At 34.3% G+C, this 23524-nt stretch overlaps 1 protein-coding gene across 2 annotated transcripts in view; it reads right to left on the reverse strand.

Moving 5' to 3' along the window:
* Positions 1 to 23524, reverse strand: part of KIF5B (kinesin family member 5B) — a 45515-nt gene that overhangs the window by 14612 nt on the left and 7379 nt on the right. For both annotated transcript variants that reach the window (XM_019661629.1, XM_019661630.1), the window contains exons 2-16: positions 22812 to 22899; positions 13408 to 13481; positions 13034 to 13138; positions 12457 to 12505; positions 11853 to 11908; positions 11676 to 11763; positions 11384 to 11508; positions 10267 to 10371; positions 9743 to 9888; positions 8904 to 9052; positions 8265 to 8458; positions 7369 to 7437; positions 5147 to 5353; positions 4360 to 4503; positions 505 to 693 (exon numbers count right to left, since the gene is read on the reverse strand). In XM_019661629.1, the coding sequence (XP_019517174.1) occupies positions 505 to 693; positions 4360 to 4503; positions 5147 to 5353; positions 7369 to 7437; positions 8265 to 8458; positions 8904 to 9052; positions 9743 to 9888; positions 10267 to 10371; positions 11384 to 11508; positions 11676 to 11763; positions 11853 to 11908; positions 12457 to 12505; positions 13034 to 13138; positions 13408 to 13481; positions 22812 to 22899 (1788 nt within the window). The remainder of the gene's footprint in view (positions 1 to 504; positions 694 to 4359; positions 4504 to 5146; positions 5354 to 7368; positions 7438 to 8264; positions 8459 to 8903; positions 9053 to 9742; positions 9889 to 10266; positions 10372 to 11383; positions 11509 to 11675; positions 11764 to 11852; positions 11909 to 12456; positions 12506 to 13033; positions 13139 to 13407; positions 13482 to 22811; positions 22900 to 23524) is intronic.

Here is a 23524-nt window from a genome sequence, read left to right on the forward strand (position 1 = left end):
AGATATTTAAACATTACGTGTTCAGGGGCCAAATTTACAATGATAAAGAATTTAATCAATGAAACAGTCATCTGTATAGTTGGTAACGCTTGTAGCAAACACACTAAAGGCTGGAAAATGAGATCTTCTTCTTGTCATCTCCAGATGACACTGCCCTCCTCCCTCCTCTAGATCCTCCTTTGGTGAATGGCCTCATCCATTCAGTTATCAAAGCCAGAAAACGACCCTGCAGTTCTGTTCACCCTCGAATTCTTCTAGATTTTTTAACAGTCACATATTTCTAGTAAAACTGTAATGCTTAACATATACATGTTAGTAAATACAACCCAGTTAAATTATTCATGTTATTATAATGCAGCTAGATTAGGATCAACTGATCAAATTAACCTTATTTTGTTACTCAAAGTAACCTAAGGGAGTTCATTTTTCTTAAAACTTTTACAATAAATAAGATTTATATGTGACTGTTCAGAAAACAAAGAAATTTTGTTCTGTAATACATACTTGAGAGATACGAAGCTGGCATGCTGCTAGCTCCTTTTCATTTTCTTCCATTTTTTTGTTGCTCTCAGTTTGTGTGCTTTCTAACTGTTTGCAGCGTTTTACCATTGTTTTTACTTCTGACTTCATTTTACTAATGTAAAGCCTTGCAACAGTGAATTCTTCATCTATCATGCCAGTTCCCTCGGGTTGCTATGAGGAAAAAGCGAAGAAAAAACAAACCAATGAAAAACAGAAATGTCCAGTATGTGTTTACCCAGACGCTAAACTCTCAGAACAAAATTAAATATATTTTATATTACTCAATATTCAGAGGAAGTCTGGAGATTTCTTTTATTAAATATTGGGTAATAAAGGATAAGTAAAATAGAGCTTAATTTTTGCCAGCCTTTCTAAAAAGTAATGCTAATACATGCTGACAAGCAAAAAAAGAATGAAAAACCTAAAACACAAACCCCCCCCAAAAAACCTTGATGAATTATGCCTCTTTCAATATTTGCATTTCCTTTCTATAGGCCCTCTTCAGTAAGTTTATTGTTAATCATGTGCAAGTCGTTTAAAACGTAACAAATAAGGATTTTTAGGTGGCAAGGAAAGGATGACTTTTAAGCTCACTAAAGAGGATCTGTGGTCACTGTAGTTTCCATAACTGTCATGGGTTTCACTATAAAATTCCAGTACAACATTCAGTGTCAAAACTAAGTGGAGCGTGAGAAGGAAGAAATAAAACTGTTTTTGTTTACAGATGACATGACTATTAAAAAAACTCCAGAAGCTAATAAGCCATTACAGGAACACCACAGGATACAAGGTTAACATACAAAAGTCAATCGTTTTCCTAAATATCAACGATAAACAAGTGGAATTTGAAATAGAAAACATAGTGCCATTTACATTAGCACCAAAAAGAAAAAAAATACTTAGATATAAACGTATAATATGTATATGATCTACATGAGGTAACTATAAAACATTCATGAAAGAAATCAAAGAAGAACTAAATGAAGATACTCCATATTCATGGATAGAAGACAATACTGTTAAAATGTCTGTTCTTCCCAACTTGATCTATGTACTTCATATAATCTCAATCAAAATCCCAAAAGTTATTTCGTGGATTTCGACAAACTGATTCTGAAGTTTTATATGGAAAGGAAAAAAAAAGGGGGCAAAGACCCTGAATAGACAACACAATACTAAGGAAGCACAATCAGCAGACTAACACTACCCACTACAAGATTTACTATAAAGTTACAGTAATCAAAATGATGTGATATTGGCAAAATAATAGACAAATAGGTTACTGGAACAAAAGAGAGCCCCGGAATAGACACACACAAATACAGTCAACTGATCGCAGGCAGAGGTAATTCAATGGAGAAAGGATAGTTTTTTCAAAAAAATTTACTGTAACAAGTGGCAATGTCCATGTAAAACAATGATTTTGACAGATTTTTTATAGCTTTCAGAAAGATTATCTCCAAATGGATCATATACCTAAATGTAAATGCAAAACTAAAAAACTTCCAGAAGATAACACACGGGAAAATCTAGGAGACGAAGACTATAAAGATGAATTTTTAGACACAACACCAAAAACACAATGCATGAAAGAAAAAAACAAGTTGGACTGTTAAAATTAAAAACTTCTGCTCTGTAAAAGACACTGTTAAGAGAATGAAAAGATAAGCCACACTGGGAGAAATATACGCAAAACACATATCTGATAAAGAAATTGTCCAACATATACAAAGAATTCTTAAAACTCAAGAGTAAGAAAACAAATTAAAATGGCAATGAGATTAACACTACACAATGATCAGAATGGCTCAAAACCAAAAAAACTAATGACACCAAATAATGGTGAGAATGTGGAGAAACAGGAACTCCCATTCATTGCTACAGCCACTTTGGGAGCTTCTTACACAGCTAAGTCTTAACATACCATCTAGCAATCATGCTCCTAGTTATTTTTACCCAACTGAACTGAAAACTTAGGCCCACAGAAAAGCTTGCACATGAATGTTCATAGCAGCTTTATTTATAACTGCTAAAAACTGAAAGTAATCAAGATGTTCCTCACTAGGTGAATGGATAAACAAACTGGTAACATCCATACCATGGACTATTAATTCAGTGATTAAAAAATGAGCCACAAAAAGACATGGGAAGAACCTTAAATGCACACTGTTAAGTGAAAGAAGCCAGTCTGAAAAGGTGTATGCTGTATGACTCCAATTATATGAAATTTTAGAAAAGGGAACACTATAGGGATCTTTTTAGATCAGTGGTTGTTAAAGATTCAGGGAAGAAGGATGAACAGGTAAAGCAGATTTATTAGGGAGGTAAAGCTATTCTATGATATACTGTAACGGTGGATCTATTATGCATTTGTTAATATCCATAGAACTGTACACACAAAGAGTGAACCATAATGTAAAAAACAAAATAAGTGGAGCTCAAGCAGTGCTTAACTGATGATGTTAACAGAAAAAGAATTATATGCAAATGACAATAATACTGAGGATCCACAGATTTCTTTTGAAAGAACCTATTTGAAGGCTGACTTGCTTTCACAATGTTATAATGGTATAGTGGAAAACGCAGAGTAGGAGCCAGGGAACCTGTATTGTCTTACTCCGCCACTAAACACAAGCCATTTGTGCTCTTTATTTTCTCTACCTTTATCACAGGTGAAAAAGTGGTAGATTATCTGAACATGAAATGGAAAGACTTTTCTAAAAAAGAAGTTGCAAATCTATAAAGCAACTTCTGAATACCTTTCTACTCTTCAGTGACATGAAGTACATCTACTTTTCCATAACATCTCCCACTACTTCACTAAAAAAAGACAGAACAAAGTGTTCAGACTGATGGTGAAGAGGGAGCATGTTAAGTCACCCAGTATTTAACAATAAAATGTTTCCTTTCTTTCAATGAGGTGAGCCGACATTAAGAAATGACATACGAGGAGAAAGATTACAAGAATCCTTGCCTCCATCAGCAAGCAGCAGCTTTGAATAACAACCAACAGAAGGAATGTGTGCACCATACTGAAAACCTTTATTTCATTTCCATCTCTTGTTAAATGTGGCTTCTTAGTATGCTCTCACTATAAACCCAAGTATAAATTTGTTCTGTAACTATAATTAGGCTTTAATCAAAAAGGTAAAGTCCAAATAAATACCTACTGCAACATAGTAATCTTTAATGTTATATACATGTTTCTGCAGTTAAGAGTCTTAGTTTGCTTTCTTGGTCTAAGTTTGAAAATCTACCAGGTCACTGAATTTTTCTTTAACTACATGCCTAGTGATAACACAACCAATATTATGATCCTTAAAAAGATTACTAGAAAAGAAAAAAAGGCATAAATAAGTGTAGCCAAATTTTGATAACTGGTAACTCTGAGGTTCATGATATTGTTACATGTTTAAAATTTTTCATAATAAAATTTAAAGAAAAAATAATTAGCGCTGCTCATCTTTTATCTTTTTAAACAGTTAAAGCAACTACAGGCCAATTCATTATTGAGTTTACTCCCTGAGCTAACTAACCTTCACTGTTGTTCCAATTATATACTGTCATGCATGATATTTTACTAACATAATCTTTACATAGTAAAGAACCAAACATGGGATCCAAATAAAGGTTACCTACTGAATATTCGTCTACTTGAGTACTCCATTTTCTTTTCTCACCTATTGGAAAATGAAGGTAAGACCATCCACCTACTACACATGACTACTGTGAGGATGAGATAATGGGTATGAAGTGAGCTCCATGAAAAATAAGTAGTAAACAAAAGTATGAGCTACATACAAATAATTATACTTAATATTTGGTTATTATACATACCTTTACATCATTATTTCCTACAGCAATTCCTATTTCTGCAAGATCTTTTAGTAAAGATGCCATCATCTCTGCTGCTCGTTTTTTCTGGTGGTTGGTCATTTCCTTTAGTTTCTGAAGCTCAGCATCTATACTTGCTAAAGTTGCCTAGTAGATCCAAACACAAAAGGTGCAGTTAAATCTATTAAATGAAAGATCAATTCAAATACTGACAGGTATTTCAAGTTTGCACCTAATAACTCACAAAGCCATTATTTTCTGCTTTCATTTTCTTGAACTATCTACTAGTTCTGGGATAGCTCCCAGTTCAAACTTAAAAAATATTTTTGACCTAATAGACAATGTAAAGTAACCATATTGTGCTCCATTAAAGAGCAGGTAGTTTATATTATTAGTATATTATATACTAATTTTTGAGATTAGGTAATGTCTGCCCAGTAATGGGAAACTTCCAAATTACTTAGTTTTGATTTTCATTTATTGCTGTCTAAGCAAATTGTCAGAATGGAATTGGCAGTTTTTCTAGATGGTTGGTATATTTTTTTAATCTACCTTCTATATACTTATTTAGGTAATTTTTCATTAAGAATACAAGTACTAAAGTATTAAGAAAACAAAACCAAGGGCCGGCCGAATAGCTCAGTTGGTTAAGAGCTCGCTCAAAAGTGCGAGCTCTGAGCATCAGCGGTTCGATTCCCAGCCCGAGCTGAGCAGCCGCTGAGCTGCCAACAGGTAGCAGGATGGCTCAGCTAAAAAAAACAAAACAAAACAAAATAAAACCATATCCTACCGATTTCTGATTCAGTTCATCACTAAGCAATTCATATTCCTTAGTTTTGTCTTCAACTTCCTGAGACTTCTGATCATAATTGACGGCAAGTTCCTCTAAGGCTTGTAAGACTTCTTTTACTTCTTCTTTAGAGGCATCGTTTTCTGCCTGAAGGCGATTCAGCTCAGCTTGCATATTATCCTGATCCCTTCTGGTAGATGCCAAAAGCTAGGTGAAAGAGTAAAGTATCTTGTAAAAACTATGTATACGGAGTGTCAAAGGGGTTCCAGACTTATTGGGGAGAATCACTTCATAAATTACAAAAATGCCTAACCACTACTCTGTACACCTGAAACTAATATAAAATAATACTGAATGTCAACTATAATTTGAAAAAACATATAGTCAAAGCACATCAAGTAAAGCATAAAAAATATAGTGGTATTATAATAGCTATGTACAATGTCAGATAGAGCCTTGTGTGGGGTTATCACTTTGTGAGGTGTGTAAATGTCTAATCACTGTTGTTTTATACACCTGAAACAATAAAAAATAAAATAAAATAGAAGCGTTAAAAAAAAAAGAGTAAAGTATCTATTTTTACCAAAAGTATACAGGTTTTTAAAAACGTATTTGCTAAGCACAAACGGGAGGAAATGTGGATGTTATTAAGTGCGGTAACTTAATTCACTCAACAGATTTACGTAGTATCTACTATGTGCAGGCACTGTGCTAAACAGACACTGTAGGAGACAGGAAAGAAATCAAATAAACACTTCGCTCACATTGAGAAATCTACATGAGAAGACAGGTACATAAATAAATGGAATACAAGAGCCATAAAGGAGAGGCAGGCCATGACAAAGTGCTTGGTAGTATAGGAAAAACGGGGATATATCTGTGGAATGGAGGTGGCTAGGATAGGTAGATTTTTGTCATGTGCAAATTAATAAAAAGACAAAGGCATTCCAGGCTCATGAATAGTGTGCACAGAAAAAGAAATTAGGAAATGTTTAGAAGATTTGCTTTAAAGTTTAGGTATTCTTTGGGCAACAAGGGGTGGCTTCTGAGCTATGCCTCAGGAAAACTTGGTATTGGCATTTAAAATTTGAACTGGAGAGAAGCAGCCAAGAGGCTAGTTAGGAGGATACTACAATCATCCAGGGTCAGTGGCTTTTAAGCAGGGGCAATGGAAATGTGTGAGAATATTAATGGGGCAGAATGCTAATGGCATTTAGAAGCAGGAGCCAGGTGAATGTCCTATGATGCAAAGGACAGAACAACATAATGAAGAATTATGCAAATGTTACTAGTGCCCCTTTGAGAAACAATGCTATAGTTGAAATAAGTATAAAGATCTGACCAGAATTAATTTGGCTGATGGTGCTGTACAGTCTTTGCTCTCCTTCCGCTAAAAAAACAAACCTTAAATGAAGGACCATTTTTTCAATTATCCTCCCATTTTACACGTGAGATAAAATGAGGGTCCACACTAGGTGAAAAACTAAAAAAGAGAAACTTAAAAGAATCAAGATGAAAATAAAGATGGCAGAAATGAACAACAGGTTAGATGAAGGTAGAAATGTGAAGGAGTAAAAAATGATTTTATTCATTGACATTCTTATTCCCACAATAAAAGTTATACCCCAACTTATAAATTATTAAAGACAAAGTCAACAGGATTCAGAAATCAATATTTTTCTAATAATCCCTTTAGACCTAGCCTGTATCTATAATGTATTGAAGTAAGTGACAATTAAAACATTGTGTTTTTAAATATTTCTTCCCTCATTTCCATTGTAAATATTGTACTTTTCATTAAGGGAGGGGGAATCTAAGGTTACTCCAATTCAGTATAAGTTTTTCCCAAGGGTAAGAAATGTTTTGGGGAGAATAAGAAGACAAAACAGCACTGTACTTTAACCAAGGAAAGCAGAACACAGAGTTAAAAAAAATCCAGGAGATATATGTTAAAGAGTAAACACTAAAAAAAGTCATTTTCTCCCCTCTAGTTTGACGGAAGTCAAACTTAGCCTTAAGATGAAGTCAATCTCTGCTTCAATTTATACGATATATCAATCTCATAGGATGATATCCAGTGAAGCATGCACATACTCAAAAAAAAAATAAAAACGTACTCTAGTATAATCTGAGCTCTGTAGATTCCTTCATCTTTTATGTTTAAATGATAATGACAAACTATAAAGCATTTCTGGAAATAATATGAAAGATATTCAACTTGCCTCTTCCTGATCCAACATCTGTGTCTTCAATTTCTCTACCAATTGGCTCTGTTGATTAATTTCCTCATCCTAGAATTAAAGTAACAAGTTAAAGTAGCTCACAACCTGGTACTAACTGTTCCCTAACACAAAATGTAAGATTACTATCAATCCCCCCCAATATTTCAAAATCATGTCTCCAAATTCGTTACTTTAATCTCTTAAGAAAAAGTTAAAACAGATTAAATTTTTTCAATCATCAATTGTAACATTTATCATGCAATAAGAAAAAGTGTATAAACATATTTAACATGCAATAAGGAAAAAAAGTTATTCATTAAATACATTAAATGCTAAAAAATAATTAACATGTTCGAAGCTCTTTTTGAAAATAATGGTCATGCAGCTACATCCAACTTGCCATCTCTGCTTAAAATACACAAAAATACCGCTTAAAAACAAAAAACAAAAACTGAACTATTTTCTAGTCTCTTTACTACTCATTTTTCCCTTCCTCTCTATTTTGTTCATAATTTATTGTTTTTCACACTACTGACTGATAATAATAAAAGCAAGAAGGTAACATTTTCACTCTATCCTAATTCCATTATCTAATCTCTTACATCATCTTTTATTAGTTTTCAGATCCCTGATTCTAAGAGGCAATTGCATTAAGGCTCTCCAATGACCTAATGCCAAATTTCCTTTACAAAGTTCTTTTAGCTTAAAAATCATGCCTCATTCATAGTTTCTGCATAGAAACAGAAATTGTGATTTTCTATTTTTTGTTAACACAATGATTTTCAAAAGGTAACCGAAATAAAATATAGGTCATGAGGACTAATACTGAAATTAGAAAATAAAAACACCTGTGTCAATAATAGTCTAGAATAAAATAGAACGCGAACAATATCTACCTTGTCATCAAGTTGTTTGTACAATTTAGCAATTTCTTCTTCACACTTTCTTCTTTCAGCATCAGTAAAGTTTCCAGTAACTCCAATCGTGGCTGCTGGTTTATCATTGGTGATAGTAATGTCCTTATCCACTGCAAAAGCTTCCAAGTTGGCTTTCTCTTTGTCAAACTGTTCATCAACAGGCACTATCTCTCCTAAAATAAGACAACAGAATGGTTAATAAAATCCCTCCTATCTGAAACTAATTTCAATTTTATTCAATTTCGGGAGCTCTTACCAACTTTCTTATCTGCTCAGTTCCTGAGATTTGAAAAGGTGGAATTAGCTTTGACTCTTCTCCCTTATCTTCTAAATCAAGTCACCAAATCTTATAATTGTTATTGCTTTCACTCTAATCTAGGCACCCTGCTATTTTGTGACTTTTATAGCTTCTTAGTTAGCCTTTGTGCCTCTATTTATTATTTCAGGTAAAATCAGAATTTAATGTAAAATACCTCTTTTATCTGATGATCCTTAATGCCTAAAAAGTGAAACTGGATATGCTTTGCTTATATTTATATTCACACCTAAATCTCAAATTATAAAATAGCTCTAAATCTATATTCAACAACTAAAAATGACAAATTCTGAAGTTATTACCATTACGCCATCGGTTGAGTTCATTTTCAAGCCATTGAATGGTGTTCCGCAGGGTCTTATTTTTTTCTTTTTCTCTTTCATACTTCTTTTTCCACTGTTCTGCAGTTAACTCTACATTGACGCAAACCGTGTTCTTAATTGTTTTGGCCCTAAAAGAAGTGATTGGAGGAAAATAAGAATGTGACTGAAATTATTTTCAACTGATATTTAATCTCTCTATGTAATATATGTATATATGGCTAAGTAATTTAACTTAACTATTCTTGTACAGTTAACTTGTTGACCAAATACTAAGAGCTATAATTAGTATAGAACTCATTCACACCCCAACTAAATTTGTGTCAGCCCCAACATCCGTAAATAGCTTAAAAAAAAAAAATCAACTGGTGAGGATAAAACATAAGGGCCTATATTTTTCCAATTCACTTGCAGTGCTGAATTAAGAAATTATCATTGGAGGTCAAAGATAAAGCCATCATTATTTTCCTAGGCTAACCATCTCATAGATTAATTGAACACTGTCATTTATTTAACATAAGATTATATTTGTCAGACTTGTACTGTATTACCTGATTCAATGCTTATTTAATGCTGAATTAAAGCTTCTCACATAACTTTGACTAAAGTTAACATTTGACTTTAATGTGTACTAAAACTTAATTCAAACCCAAGCAGTCTAAAAAACGGACCTTACTCATATTATGTCTCTCAATTAAAAAGTTGTGTCTAGCACACTAACAATATGCAATGATCTGAATAATATCTACCTGATATTTTCTTAGATTTAATGAACAAAAGGCCTATCTACATTCAGACTTCGTGTTTTCTTAACAACAAACCTTTGGCCAAATAGGAGTGTAGATTTTGTTTCAGATTCATTGTATGATGATGGAGAGCAGCAAATTACAATAGTGGTTCTACAGTTCCCACCTAACGAATCTTGAAGGATTCTTGTCATTTTACTATCTCGATATGGGACATATGTCTACATACAAAAACAAAAAACATGTAAGACCAAAGGGTTTCTACATAATAAAATCTGTTATATAGGTACACTATTTAAAATAAACTACAAAGTGATTTCAGTTATTTTTTTTAATATTAGGATGAGAACTAGGATATACATACTAATACTATAAAATAAATTCCTGAGACAACAAATTCATACATAGATTTAATTCAGTCACTCGCACACTCATACATATATGAAGCACATTTACATATATATATGTATACACACACACACACACACACACACACACACACACACACACACACATATGAATGTGCACACACACACGCACATAGATTTAAGTAATTCCCCATAAGGTAAGAACAGGGAATAGAAGACGTGTATACTCACACTACCCTCAGCCAAAGCAGAAATAACATTTCCAAGAGCAGAAAGTGACTTGTTGATGTTCTTAGCTTCATCCAGCACAGCACCTTCAGCTCCAGTTTTACTAACCTACACATAAGATATATTAAAAAGAAAGAAAACTCTAAGTTTAAGATGGCTTTCTTTGAATTTTCTCAAAAGTTCAAAGGTCATCAGTAACTAGCAAAAAAAAAAGGAAAAGCTTTATGACTCTATTTGCCAAGTGTCACTCTCAGGTACCACTATCTCTCAAGTATTACTCTCTTGAGAATTTGGTTAAGTAACTATCTATAGGATAAGAACGTGATTAAGGAGGCACCAAATTTTATTTTTAGGTTGTGCTCTTCAAAATAACCAGCTTAACACGTACATTTATAGTTTACTAATTTGTTAGTTCCTTTGCTACATTAGAAAAAGAGGAACTTTCTAAAATTTGCTAAAGCACAATGTTGGAACCATTAGAACAGAGACTAATTTAAAGACAAACTTGCTTATATACATACATATATATATATACATATATATATATATATAAATATGATAGCAATGTTGGCTGAAAAAATGGTCTCTCAGAATTTGTAAAATTAGAGACAGGCTTTGAAGGATGTGTTTAAGACTTTTTTGAGTAGAAGGAAATAGTATGTCACTCTAATCAGAAAAAAACAAAATTAGAACAGAAAAAATAGTTACAGGGGTCAATATTAAAATATTTGAACTTATTTTGACATAAACTAGAGTCAGAATATATAGGGCTGTAATAATAAAATAATCATCCAAAGGCAAGAAGTAAGTACAACCAAATCAGAAATGACTAGCAGATAATTACCAATTTTCACAGGGAGTCCTTTGCCAATGTAGATAAAAGATACCCAAAATTAGGAAAAGGATACCACATAAAATTTGTAATGACATAAACTAAAGAAGTTCTCGATAAAAATATACATCTTAAGTTAAAGGTAACACCTACTGATTGAACCGGACTATGGTCCAAATAATAGTAATTTGAAACTGATTATTGAGTGAATGTAATCAAAGCATACTGGCATCAATGTTTATATCTCTAAAAAATGCTTAGATATCTATCAGAATATAAAGATTTTACCTTTTCACTACCAGCTAAATCAACCAAATAAAGTTTTCCACTCAGCTTTTGTTCCGTTTGCGTGTTCTCTTGTTTTACATTAATAAGAAATATACTGTGACTCCTAGAGCTATGTTCATTCATATCTGCAAAAAAATTACACAAAAACAACTATAAACAAACATGGCTTTCCTTTACTAATAATTTCTAAAGCATTATTTAGCATAAGAAAAATCTTACAATTAATCAACTTGATAAAAATATTTTAAGGCAGTTTTGTACCTTAACCACAGTTAATAACTATTCAACTTACTTGTAACTGCTACATGTCTGTTGGATTTTCCTTCATCTATAGTATCCATAACTTCATCTGGACTACATACAAAACGCTCTGTGCATCCCTGTAAAATAATATAAGTATGTCGATAACCTTAAAATTTTATATTACAGGGCTTTTCTAAACAATCATTCTATATTGTTTTATAAGTACCTTTACATAAGGAACTCGGTTTTTATCTTCATGAACTGAAAGGTTGGTCTTTGAAACTGAAAAAGAAAAAGAAATAATATTAGTAATTCTCCTAAACTCTAACACTGGCTATGAAATTCAATTGTTTTCTTTCCCAAACTAGTCTAATAACAATAGGTAAACTTTTAGAATATCAAAATAATCACTATTAAAATAAGACCCTGTAGAAATAGCAGGAGATTTACATAGAAACCAATACAGCAATATAGAATTTTAGATGCACTTCAACCTCTACAATCTACATTTTGGAAATAAAAACATTAAGCCAGAGTAGTTCAGTGGTTTGTCCAAAAACAATGTATCTAACTGGCAGCTGATAAAAGACCAAAACTCAGGACTCGGGTTCTGTAACTCCAGTTCAATGCTCTAATTACTACTATGAAGCACCATAAATATCTACTTTAAATAAGTTACTCTATGTGTCGAAAGGCATTCAGCTTAAACTTTAAACGTCTGTTTCCTACAACTTAAGTCAATTTCATACAGTTACTAAGAAATGGTCTCACATCTGCTACAAGTATTACATGCTATTTTTAAATGATTTAAGAGCAAGAATTTAACTTACCATCTAACAGGTCCCTAATCTTATCCAAATAAATTTCAAAATATGAAACCTAAAGGGCAAAGAAATAAAGGAAAAAAGATTAACCAATTAAAATTATAAAATAATCTATTCACTTACTCATTAAACATTTAACAGGGTTTGAGTGCCAGGAACCAACCTGACTAGGGGGACAGAGTTATCAACAATTCAGCCAGAGTTCATATTCTAACAGGAAGATGTAAATTTGATAAACTGCTTACATAACTAAGAAGCAATTTCCATTACATATCTTCATCAAAAATGAATTAGACTAGTTGGAGTAGTAAAAACCTTTGAGATCTGTACTAAAACAAACTCCTTTATTTTACAGAGAAGGAAAATAAGGCAAAAAAGACTCAGCTAACTTGTTTAACTTGGTCATCTAATGTCAGATGAAGAATCCAAGTTTACTAACTCTAAATGATCTTTATATCTGTCCATAAAATAATTTTCAAAGTATCTAAAAATATATTTAAAAAGGAAATAAGCATTTATTATTGTTTAGAATAGACTTATTCTAGGTTTAAAATACAATACAATTGTTTCCCAAGGATTTTACCTTAATATGAAATTCCAAATTTTCATCCATGGAGTAAATATAATTAAAAATATCTTGTACTATTCTTGGAATAATTCCCATGCCGTCTGGATCATGAAGTTTACCCTAAAAAGAAAACAAAACTAGACTTCTTAAGCAAACTGAAGTATGAATTAAAACTCAAAACTTTCAATGTACAACTTACAGTCAATAGAGGATAGGAATTGTAATTGTTACTATTTTTTGGTGAAAATGGCTCTACAAATATCTAAAAAAACAAATTCAACTATTACACATTTTGGTAAGTTATATAAAAATACTGTATAATTTCACAAATAATGACTAAATATACTGTCTCTGCTGCAAATTACATCCAAGTACAAATAAAATCTTACCTCCATTGTGTGTGTCTTCCCAGAGGATGTCTGTCCATATGCAAATATTGTTCCATTGTATCCCTCAAGTACATCTATAAGAAAATAAGGGATTTTATATTTCAAGTAATTTTTCCCCCCTTAAGCAAGATTCTTAAGAAATTACTTCAGAATGTTAGAAAACACTAAAAAATTCACACACATATTAACCCTGTTCCTTTTCCATGCATAATCAAGTCTAATAAAATATTTGTGGGAAAAACAATGAGGAAAATTCAGATGATGTCTATACTAATACAAAGATTCCACCAAAGTTTAGTACATGAAAGATTTATAAAGACATTAAAGGAAATAAATAACATATTTAATAATTTTCTTAGTGATGATCCATCTAAGCAATTATTTTCTCTCCAGCCCAGATTACTTTCTGTGGTCAGTAAGAAACAAATTTTAAATTCTGTTGCTTATAATCATCACTATGTCAGTGTACATCTCAAATGTCATTACATCTGTATTCCAAAGCATTATGTGATCTAAAAGAAAAAATGCTCTGCCAATCTACATACAGATATAAATTAGCATTTAGAAATGGGACTATTGATTGGTGGTTAACTGGTGGTTAAATCTCACAAGCCCATACATTCCTACCTCAAAATCAATTATCAGGTTTCCTGTGAAATTTAAAAAATATCTTTTTTGGCTCTTTGTGTACCTCAAAATCTACCATTAACATTTAAGTATCTTCCTTTATTAGGCTGAAGAAAAAAAAAAAAAGAGAATATGAGCAAACAAGAAGGTAACCTTTAGATTTCCAGTTTTCAGGAATTCCGTTTGTTCTGTTTTGGTGACAAAAAAAGTATTGATATTACTTTTTACTCTAGAGGAAGCCTAAGTAAAAAGAGAAGACTCTGTTGGAAATAGCAGCCAGTAACAGTGGAAAGTAAATTAGCAAGTAAGAAATTTGTTACCTAGTTAGTTGTGTCTGATATGGGGATAGTTTTTTTTCCTCTTTTTTTAAATAAAGAGAAAAAGAAGGCATCAGTATTTACTTCCCTGGGAAGATTTTAAGAGATTTCAAACGTTTCTAACTTTTTCAAAACCTTTTTAGTTTTAAGAAGGAAAGCAAAATAATTTCAAGAATCCCATTTAAAATAGATGGGATTGCAGTACTTCTGTCTGTTAGCAATTCTGAAGAAGAAATAATGTGGAGGAAAAAAGCACAGACTCTTTCCAATTCACCTCCTTTATATATACAATTGCTCCCAGTATGTCTTATGTCATGCCCTCTGATTAAGATCTTTTAATCAATCACATAAAACCTAAGCATAAATTCCAAAATTGGTTAAATCTATAAAGGATCCATTCATGATGTGGATCCAATTACCTAACAACTACAATAGGTACTTAATAAACATTTGTAGGTGAATGAATTAAGTGACTTTCCCAAGATCACATTATTAGTACCTATGTCTATATGCTGTTATAATAGTACATTTGAGTTATGTGAAACTATTACACAAAGTGTCCTAGGGTAATAAATTTATGCAATACATTCCTATTTGGGATTTTAAATGTAACTGAACATTTTATATGACTAGAGATTATGGAATATTCAACATTCAAATATTTACTGAGCACCTGCAATGATCCAGGCTCTGCTCTGGATGGGGGGACATAGCAACAACTGATTAGGTGATTTCTAGATATGCAATGTATCATCAAAGTAATAACATTTTTTTCAATTAGGAAAAGAGCCACTTATTGCCTACCTTCATATCTATCCCTGATTTTGCTTTTTATAACGATTTAACCCCCAACATTATCTTTTTTTTTTATTAGGTACAGGTATACAAAACAATGATTAGACATTTACACCCACAAAGTGATAACCCCCCCAAGTCTACTACCCCCGACATCGTACATATCTACTACAATACCATTGACTATATTCCCTATGCTGTACATCGTGTGACTACACACACACTTAATTATAGTTGACATTCGATATTTTATATTAGTTTCAGATGTACAGCGCAGTGATTAGGCATTTATATAATCTATGAAGTGATCCCCCTGTAAGTCTAGTACCCATCTGACACCCTACACAGTCTTTACAATGCTATTGCTTATATTCTCCATACTGTATTTCACACCCCCATGACTATTTTGTGACTACCAATTTGTACTTTCTAATCCTTTCACCTTCCCCTATACCCCAATCCCCCCTCCCATCTAGCAACCATCAGTTTGTTCTCTGTATCTATGAGTCTATTTCTATTTTGTTTGCTCGTTTATTCTATTCTTTACATTCCACATATAAGTGAGATCATATGGTATTTGTCTTCCTGTCTGACTTATTTCACTTAGCAAAATACCCTCTACATCCATCCAAGCTGTTGCAAATTTAACATTTCATTCTTTTTTATGGCAGAGTAATGCTCCATTATATAAATGTACCACAATTTCTTTATCCCATCATCTACTGGTGGGTGCGTTTTGGTTGTTCCCATATCTTGACTATGGTGAATAGCACAGCTGTAAACATAGGGGTGCATATATTTTTTCAAATTAGTGTTCTGGATTTTTTGGGATAAATACCCAGAAGTGGAATTGCTGGGTCATAAGGTAGTTCCATTTTTAATTTTTTGAGGACCCTCCATACTGTTTTCCATAGTGGCTGCACCAATCTGCAGTCCCACCAACAGTGCACAAGGGTTCCCTTTTCTCCACATCACCGCCAACACTTCCAACATTTTATTTTCTAAAAAATCTAAACATACAAAAAAATTGAATAAACTTCACAATCAACATCCCTATAACCACCACCAAGGTTCTACCATTATTTTATTTTACTATTTGCTAGCCATCCATCTTATTTTTTAATATATTTCAAAGTAAACTGCAGACTTCAATACATTTCCACCTAAATACTTAGCCTTGCATTTACCATTAACTAGAATTCAGGACTTTTCAGTTTTATTCCTCTAAGGTAAAATTTACATACAATGAAACACACATATCTTACAATTCTTTAAAAAAAAAGAAATACTTATCTATTTGAAAATCCTAGAGAGCACACATCTGTAATCAGATAAAATTAGGCACTTTTTGAGCTGGCTCTTGTTTACTTTTCAGCTCCATCTCCCACCATCCTTCCCCTCACAATACTGTTTTTATTGGTTAAAAACCGTCAAATCTGACAATTTCATATGGTCAACTTTGTAGTCATACCATAATGAATGTCGTTCCCCACACATGGTACTCTTCTCATGTGGGCATGCATTTAGCCCATGTGTCATCTCTCCACGTGGAAGGCACTTCTCTCTCTCCCTACATTTTTTTTTTTAAATATGAAAATTTTTCTTTTTTTAAAGATTTTATTAGGGAATTGAGGAGGGGAACAGCGCTGGGGAATCGGGGGAAGGGGAACAGACAAGTAGCTGTCCTTTTGTTCTTCAGTCTAGTTGTGGAGGACTTCACTGGCCCATGTTGGTATTATCATTGCGCTCTTCCCGGGTGAGGCAGATCAGTCACCGGCCTCTGGACAGCCGCTCAAGGTGGCTCTTGGCAGCTCACACCGGCTGCTGCCGCTCACGCTGGCTGCCGGCCATACACGGTAGCTTATAGCAGGCCACTGCGGCCCCACTGCAGCCTACGCTGTCACCGGCGACTCACGGCAGCCCAGCTCCAGGTTGAGCTGTTGTTCACCATCTTAGCTGCAGAGGGCAGTGTCACTGGCCCTCATGTGGGATCCGAACCAGGGCCTTGCTGCTCAGAGCTGGCTTCCCAAGCCAAATCTTAACCTATGCGCCACTCAGCCGGCCCCCTCTCCCTACTTTTTGTTCATACTTTAAGACTAGCTCAGGCTTTACATCTTCCTCCCAACTCCACAACCCACCCCCCAATAAATCTGGACATGAGCCCCATCCTATGTGCTCTTATAGTATCTGCATTTAATCATAACACTTATCACTGTGCACTGCAACCATCAATTTACTTGTCTGCCTTCCTCACCAGCCTGTGAAGTCCTTGAGGCCAGACTATGTTTAACTCCTAGCACAGCGCCTGGCACTTAATAGGAACTCAAATGCTTGCTGAATGATTGTCATTATCACTAACACCAGCCCCTTTCCAAAACCTCTCCCCATTTTTAAATACAATTCTCCCGTTCTTGTGAGAAACAGAGAGAAATAGACAACTACGGATAAATATTACTTCTTTATTACTTTATTACTAAATATTACTTTTGTTAACAAAAAAACATATTTAGCAAGTGAGACAACAGCACATCACTTTCTAGAAGTTGCTTAATCTCTTTGAACTTCAGCTTCCTCATTAATAAAATGTATGATTAGGGGAAAACAGAATTAGAAGTCACATAAAATTATTATTAACATTTGAGAGCATATAATGTGTCAGATTAATAATTTTTCATATAGTCATGTATTTAATCCTCACAACACTCTATGCAAGGTACTATTTTTAGTCCCATTTTTGAGCACAGAAAGGTTAAATAATTAGTCTATAATTCTACAGCTAATAAGATGGAGCTAGGATGCAAACCCAGACAGTCTTGGCTTCAAAGACATGCTCTTAACCACTAAACTATGTTTTCAAGGAACACAGGAAATAATATAAATACACACAGGTAACATTTGGAAAAATTAAATGTGGATTCAGTGCAAACAGTCTGGGTCAGGAAGCCATGGCAGGAAACAGGAATTTATAAGGCCTGGTACAATGCCTGGCATATAGCAAGTACTAAATAACTGACAACTACTTCACACAGGGGAAACAAATTTGTAGACATCACTCAGATTCAGAATTCAAAAGAGAATACAAGCGGGTAAAACTTGCTCGAAAGAAAAAAAATTTATCAAATGAATCTACAGAAAAGTTACATAGTTGTACAGAATTTTATGAAACAATGCAACCTCAGGGGACTGTCAGTGGCCCAGAGAGTACTAGCTGCTTTCAGATCATTCCTGGTAGCTTGCTCATCAAATGTACAACTCAGAAGAAATATCAGTTAGCTCATCATTTTGCTGAGCCTCACCTACCAACAGTTTCTAACCACAGCCTTCCACTTGATTTGTTTGCCATGACTGCCCCAAGTTCAACTTGCCATGTATTTATTTAATTGGTTTACTGTCCTCACACCTCACTAGACACCCACCACCTACCCCTGCCCCATCTCTCTCCTTAACTCTATGTATTTAATTGTTAACTCTGCCACATTCATATCCTTGTGCAGGCCAAGACCCACTAGCTACTATATCCAAACTCCTCCAAAATGGCAGAGAACATTTGCGTGAAGAAAAAAAGAAAAAGTCATAGCCAGGTGATACCTTTCGAATATAAATTATAAAGCTGGCATAGAAGCAGGAAAGAGATAATGACAGAAAGCTTCTATTGTAACAATTGCTTGAAGTCTAATTTTGTAAAATGAAAATATCCTAGGATATGAGTTATCCCAAGTACAATTATGGTTGATTAAATTAAGAAAATAGTTCCCCTTCTCAGGACATAGAGGAAACAAACAGCAGTCGATATCTGTTGTGTGCTGACTTTGTACCAGGTGAAGTACTTTTTCAAGAATATTTTAAAATCCTTACAGTATCCTTATTTTGCAGAAGAGGAAATGGAGACTGACGTAGAAAGGCTTAGAAAGGTTAGGTAACTCTCCAGCCAAAAGTCATATAGCTAAAAAGTGGCCCTGCCTAGACTTCAATCTAGGTTTGTCTGATTCCAAAGCCCGCATTCCTAACCTTACTACAAATGGGAACTGCTATTCAGAACTTGATTCCAAACAGTAAAGCAGGAACTTGCTGGCAAAGTAAAAGGGACCAAAATTTTTTGAGAAAGAAGGGAATTTCAGGAAAAGAATGATGTGATCTTAAAAATATAAACAGTAATAAAGAACAAAAGAAGTTGGAAATTATCAGCAAAGGAGTGTTTTGAAAATTGAAAGGTAGTAGACAAACTGAAGTCATGATTATGGCCTCATGGAACAACAAAAGATTTGTTTCCCAAACTTAACAATACTTCAGAAGAGTGTGTAGCCAGATCCTCTGTTCAATACCAAGAACAACTATTAAAAAGACCATATTTATTAAAAAAAAAAAAAAAAAGAACAAAAGAAGTAGAAACATATACCCTTGACTTAAGGGCAGGTTTCAAAAAGTTCTGAGAAAGGTTAAGTATGAGACTATTATTAAGCAACTACACAACTGAGGATATACAACAGATAAAAAAATCACTAAACAGTATGAGAAAGGTAAAAGCCCACTTATAAGTGGGTCTTACAAAAACAAAACAAAAACTAAAGCCCAAAAAAGAGCTTTTAAAATATGCAGAAAAGAATGAATGAGTAGACCTGCATTAATGCATTACCTAGAAAAGATGATAAAATGAACAAATGAACTAAGACAGAGATATTCCTATTTTATTACCATCTTCAACATTACCCTCAACATGGAACAACAGAATAAACATGGTCAAGAGAGACTTTCAGGTTGAGGTGGGTAGGACGGCCAGCGTTTTCAAAGAACCTAAGTTTCTAGTTATAAAAGAATTACATCCCATGGATAAAAATTTCAGTTATTGTATGCAAGTTTTTAAGAGCCATAGACAATAAAAGTAACAGAAGATGATTAACTTGTAAATGTTATACTTCTTTTCAAAGAGGGGAAAAAAAAATTCTAGGAACAAGGATACAAAATTTCACTAAGGAAAAGCTACGGATGAACTAACCTCATTTCCCATTTGGATAGGGTCATCCAATGATATTTTGGGGAAATACCAGAGTCATGCACCATGATTTTATAAAAGAATCCAAGTTTTTCATCATATTCTTGTGTATATGTATACAAGCTAAGAACTAGATAGCTGTACACATAAGAGAATCTGAAGTTGGTTGAATACACTGTGATTTAATTAACTGCCAACAACCTTATTCAGTTTTTAGAAGATTAGGTTACGGACCATGGTCCATTAAGCATTTTATAAATGATTTAGAGTAATATTTTTCAAATTTCAATGTCCTTAAATAAAGATCTTTAAAAAAATCGATGTCCCTGACACCATAAGACTTATCAAATATGCTGAGAGCCAATTTAGATCCCCAGTAAGGTAACTATATAAAACAAAACTCAAAATATCACCAAGAGCTAAAATGAACAAAATGCAAATGGCACTTTTAATGATTGCACTCTGATTAAAAAACTCTAGCATTCAAGTGTGGATGGGGGTTCAGTGTTGGCTGCAACAAATATAAAAAATATCTGAACATTTAAATTGACCATCAATTCCTGAATCAGTAACCTTGTATTATTTAAAAAGCTAATGTAATCTTACGCCGTACTGATGACAAACATTATGTCAAGATCAAAGAATGTAAGTGGGTTCCATCATGGACAGATCCATTTGTAAAACTAGTTGATGCTCGGGCTGGCCGGGTGGCGCATTGGTTAAGAGTTGTCTTGGGACGCCAGCTCTGAGCAGCAGGGCCCTGGTTTGGATTCCACATGAGGGCCAGTGATGCTGCGCCCTCTACAGCTAAGATGGTGAACAACAGCTCAACCTGGAGCTGGGCTGCCATGAGTCGCAGGTGTAGGCTGCAGCCCCTGATGCAGTGGGCTGCCGTGAGCTACCTACCGTGAGTGACTGACAGCCAGCATGAGTAGCTGGCAGCTAGTGTGAGCTGCCGTAAGTTGCCAGTGAGTGACTGTCTCACCCGCGAAGAGTGCAATGATCATAATACCAACATGGGCCAGTGAAGCAACGTCCTCCACTAGACTGAAGAACAAAAGGACAGCAACTTGTCTGTTGCCCTCCCAATTCCCCAATAAAATCTTAAAGAAAAACAAAACTATTTGATGCTCACAACAAAAGATGACACTGCTGGTTCCTCTGTTGTAATCATTTAGAGAATCACAAGTTAATTCTCCTCGTTTTATGAGGATTTCAGCATCCAGAACATTGTCTCTCACCAATACCATTCCTGTTTTAATTCTTGGTGGTTTCAATGTCTATGGAATAGATGATCCCATTAAAATACCCTGGCCTCTCAGCTCCTTGACCTAATTTTCTCCATGATCTTGTCCTTTACTCCTTCATATTCCATGGAGTTCATGGTCATACTCTACTGCCCTGATTATAACAAGCCTTTGACTCCACTGAGACTGTAACACACTAATCTTACCACCTTTTTTCACTGTCCCTCAAATCTGCCCCTTCTACGTCCTTCCCCTCACCAGCCTTAGATTCCATGGTTTTCCATTATCATCATTCTGTTGACAACAATTCTCTTGCCCTTCTTTCCCTCTTTTTTGTAATCACCAGGCAAAACCCCAAGTGGGTAAATTTAACTCTTCTGGTAGCTAACCTCAAGTGGACCCTTTATGCTGCCTGGCAATATCGCCACATTTCCCTAACCCATTCACTTCTATACTGCTAGAAAGCTGACTTCATACTTTTTCCTAAAACCTTGTCCCCCATCCCCTCTCTGTGATGACTTTGCTCCCTATATCATAGACAAAATAGAATATGAAAAACACACACACACACAAAAAAAACTAACTACATTTTCCTTCCATCACATCTTTACATCTATTTCTATCCATAAATTCTACCTCCCCTCCTGTTACTGGATGAACTGTCTGTGCTCCTACTTATCCTAACCTGCCCACTTTTATACTGAATCCCAATGTCTATCCTGGTGAATGCTACAAGAAGACAGATTTTGCCTCAATCTGGGAAGCATTTTTTAACAATTAGAGCTATCAAAAAATGAAATAAATAATAAAGTAATGGCTATATCCCTTTGAGAAAAGAAATTTCTATAACTGGAAGTCCAGATAATCACTTAAAATCCTCACAGCTCTAGTCTATGGTTTTAGAAAACTTAAAACTGAAAAATATCCTAGTATAAGTTAATAGTATGAACTGGAGTGTACATACTTTTCTCACCCTTGACAACCCTTATTAAATTCCTCAAGGGTTTTTCTGCTGATACAAGATAACTCTTTGGGGAAGAAATAACAATGGAATGAAAGAATAACACAGCGATTTTTTAGTACTTGTTAGAAACCTGTCTTAACTATTTTATTTTCATTCTCATGTTGCTATATTTCTAAAATTGCTACCTTAGTTAGAAACTCCTGGGAATATCTAATAGAAATGCACCTTCCAATAACACTGTAGTATAATACTATAATTCTTAAAACAACTCCTTTTACTATATAAATTAGATCATGGAATTTGAATAACAGTAAGTTTACTAATTGTATTTGACCTTTTTATTAATTGCTGAAATTGTTTAAATAAGAATGAGCATTAAAATGAAAAAGAATGCTGAGTAAATAGGAAAGATCACAAACAAAATTTTACTTATTGCTGGGACAACTTAAGTTAAATATATTTACCTTTAACAATCTTCTTTGCACAGTCATTATACACTTGCTCTTGAGATGTGCTTGACTGGAATACCCGATCAAATGCATAAGGCTTGGTCTGAAAAACAGAAACAAAAGTTTCAACTACACAAATTAAATGTGAAGGCATTTCTTCTTTTTAAAGGTATCAGATATAAAACCTTCACAATAGGATACCTTCTATGCATCACTTCATGTCATAGAATCCTTGTGGAAGGGACCTAAGGATCACTTAGTACAAATCACTAAAATAAACCACAAAACAATGTCTGTTTTAGTCTTTGTTGTATTTCCAGGGCCTAGCATAGTAATTATAATTAGCCCTACTATGACAGGCACTCAAATATTGCTGAGTGAATTTTTATTTAATGAGTATCTTCTCTGGCAGGTGTTGAGAATGTATTTTCAATATTAATATCATTTTGCAGATAAGGAAACTAGAATCCTGAAAGGTAAAAAAAGTTGTTGATGGGCCGGCTTAGTGGCGCGTTGGTTAAGAGCTGGCTTGGGACGCCAGAGGGCCCCAGCTCAGATCCCACATATGAAGGCCAATGTCACTGCCCTCCACAGCTAAGATGCTGAACAACAGCTCAACCTGGAGCTGGGCTGCCATGAGTCACCGGCGACGGTGTAGGCTGCAGCCCCTGTGGCAGTGGATTGCCATGGGCTACCTTGTGTAGCCAGCAGCCAGCGTGAGTGGCCAG

The sequence above is a fragment of the Hipposideros armiger genome, unplaced genomic scaffold (assembly GCF_001890085.2).
Source record: "Hipposideros armiger isolate ML-2016 unplaced genomic scaffold, ASM189008v1 scaffold_356, whole genome shotgun sequence".
NCBI lineage: Eukaryota > Metazoa > Chordata > Mammalia > Chiroptera > Hipposideridae > Hipposideros > Hipposideros armiger.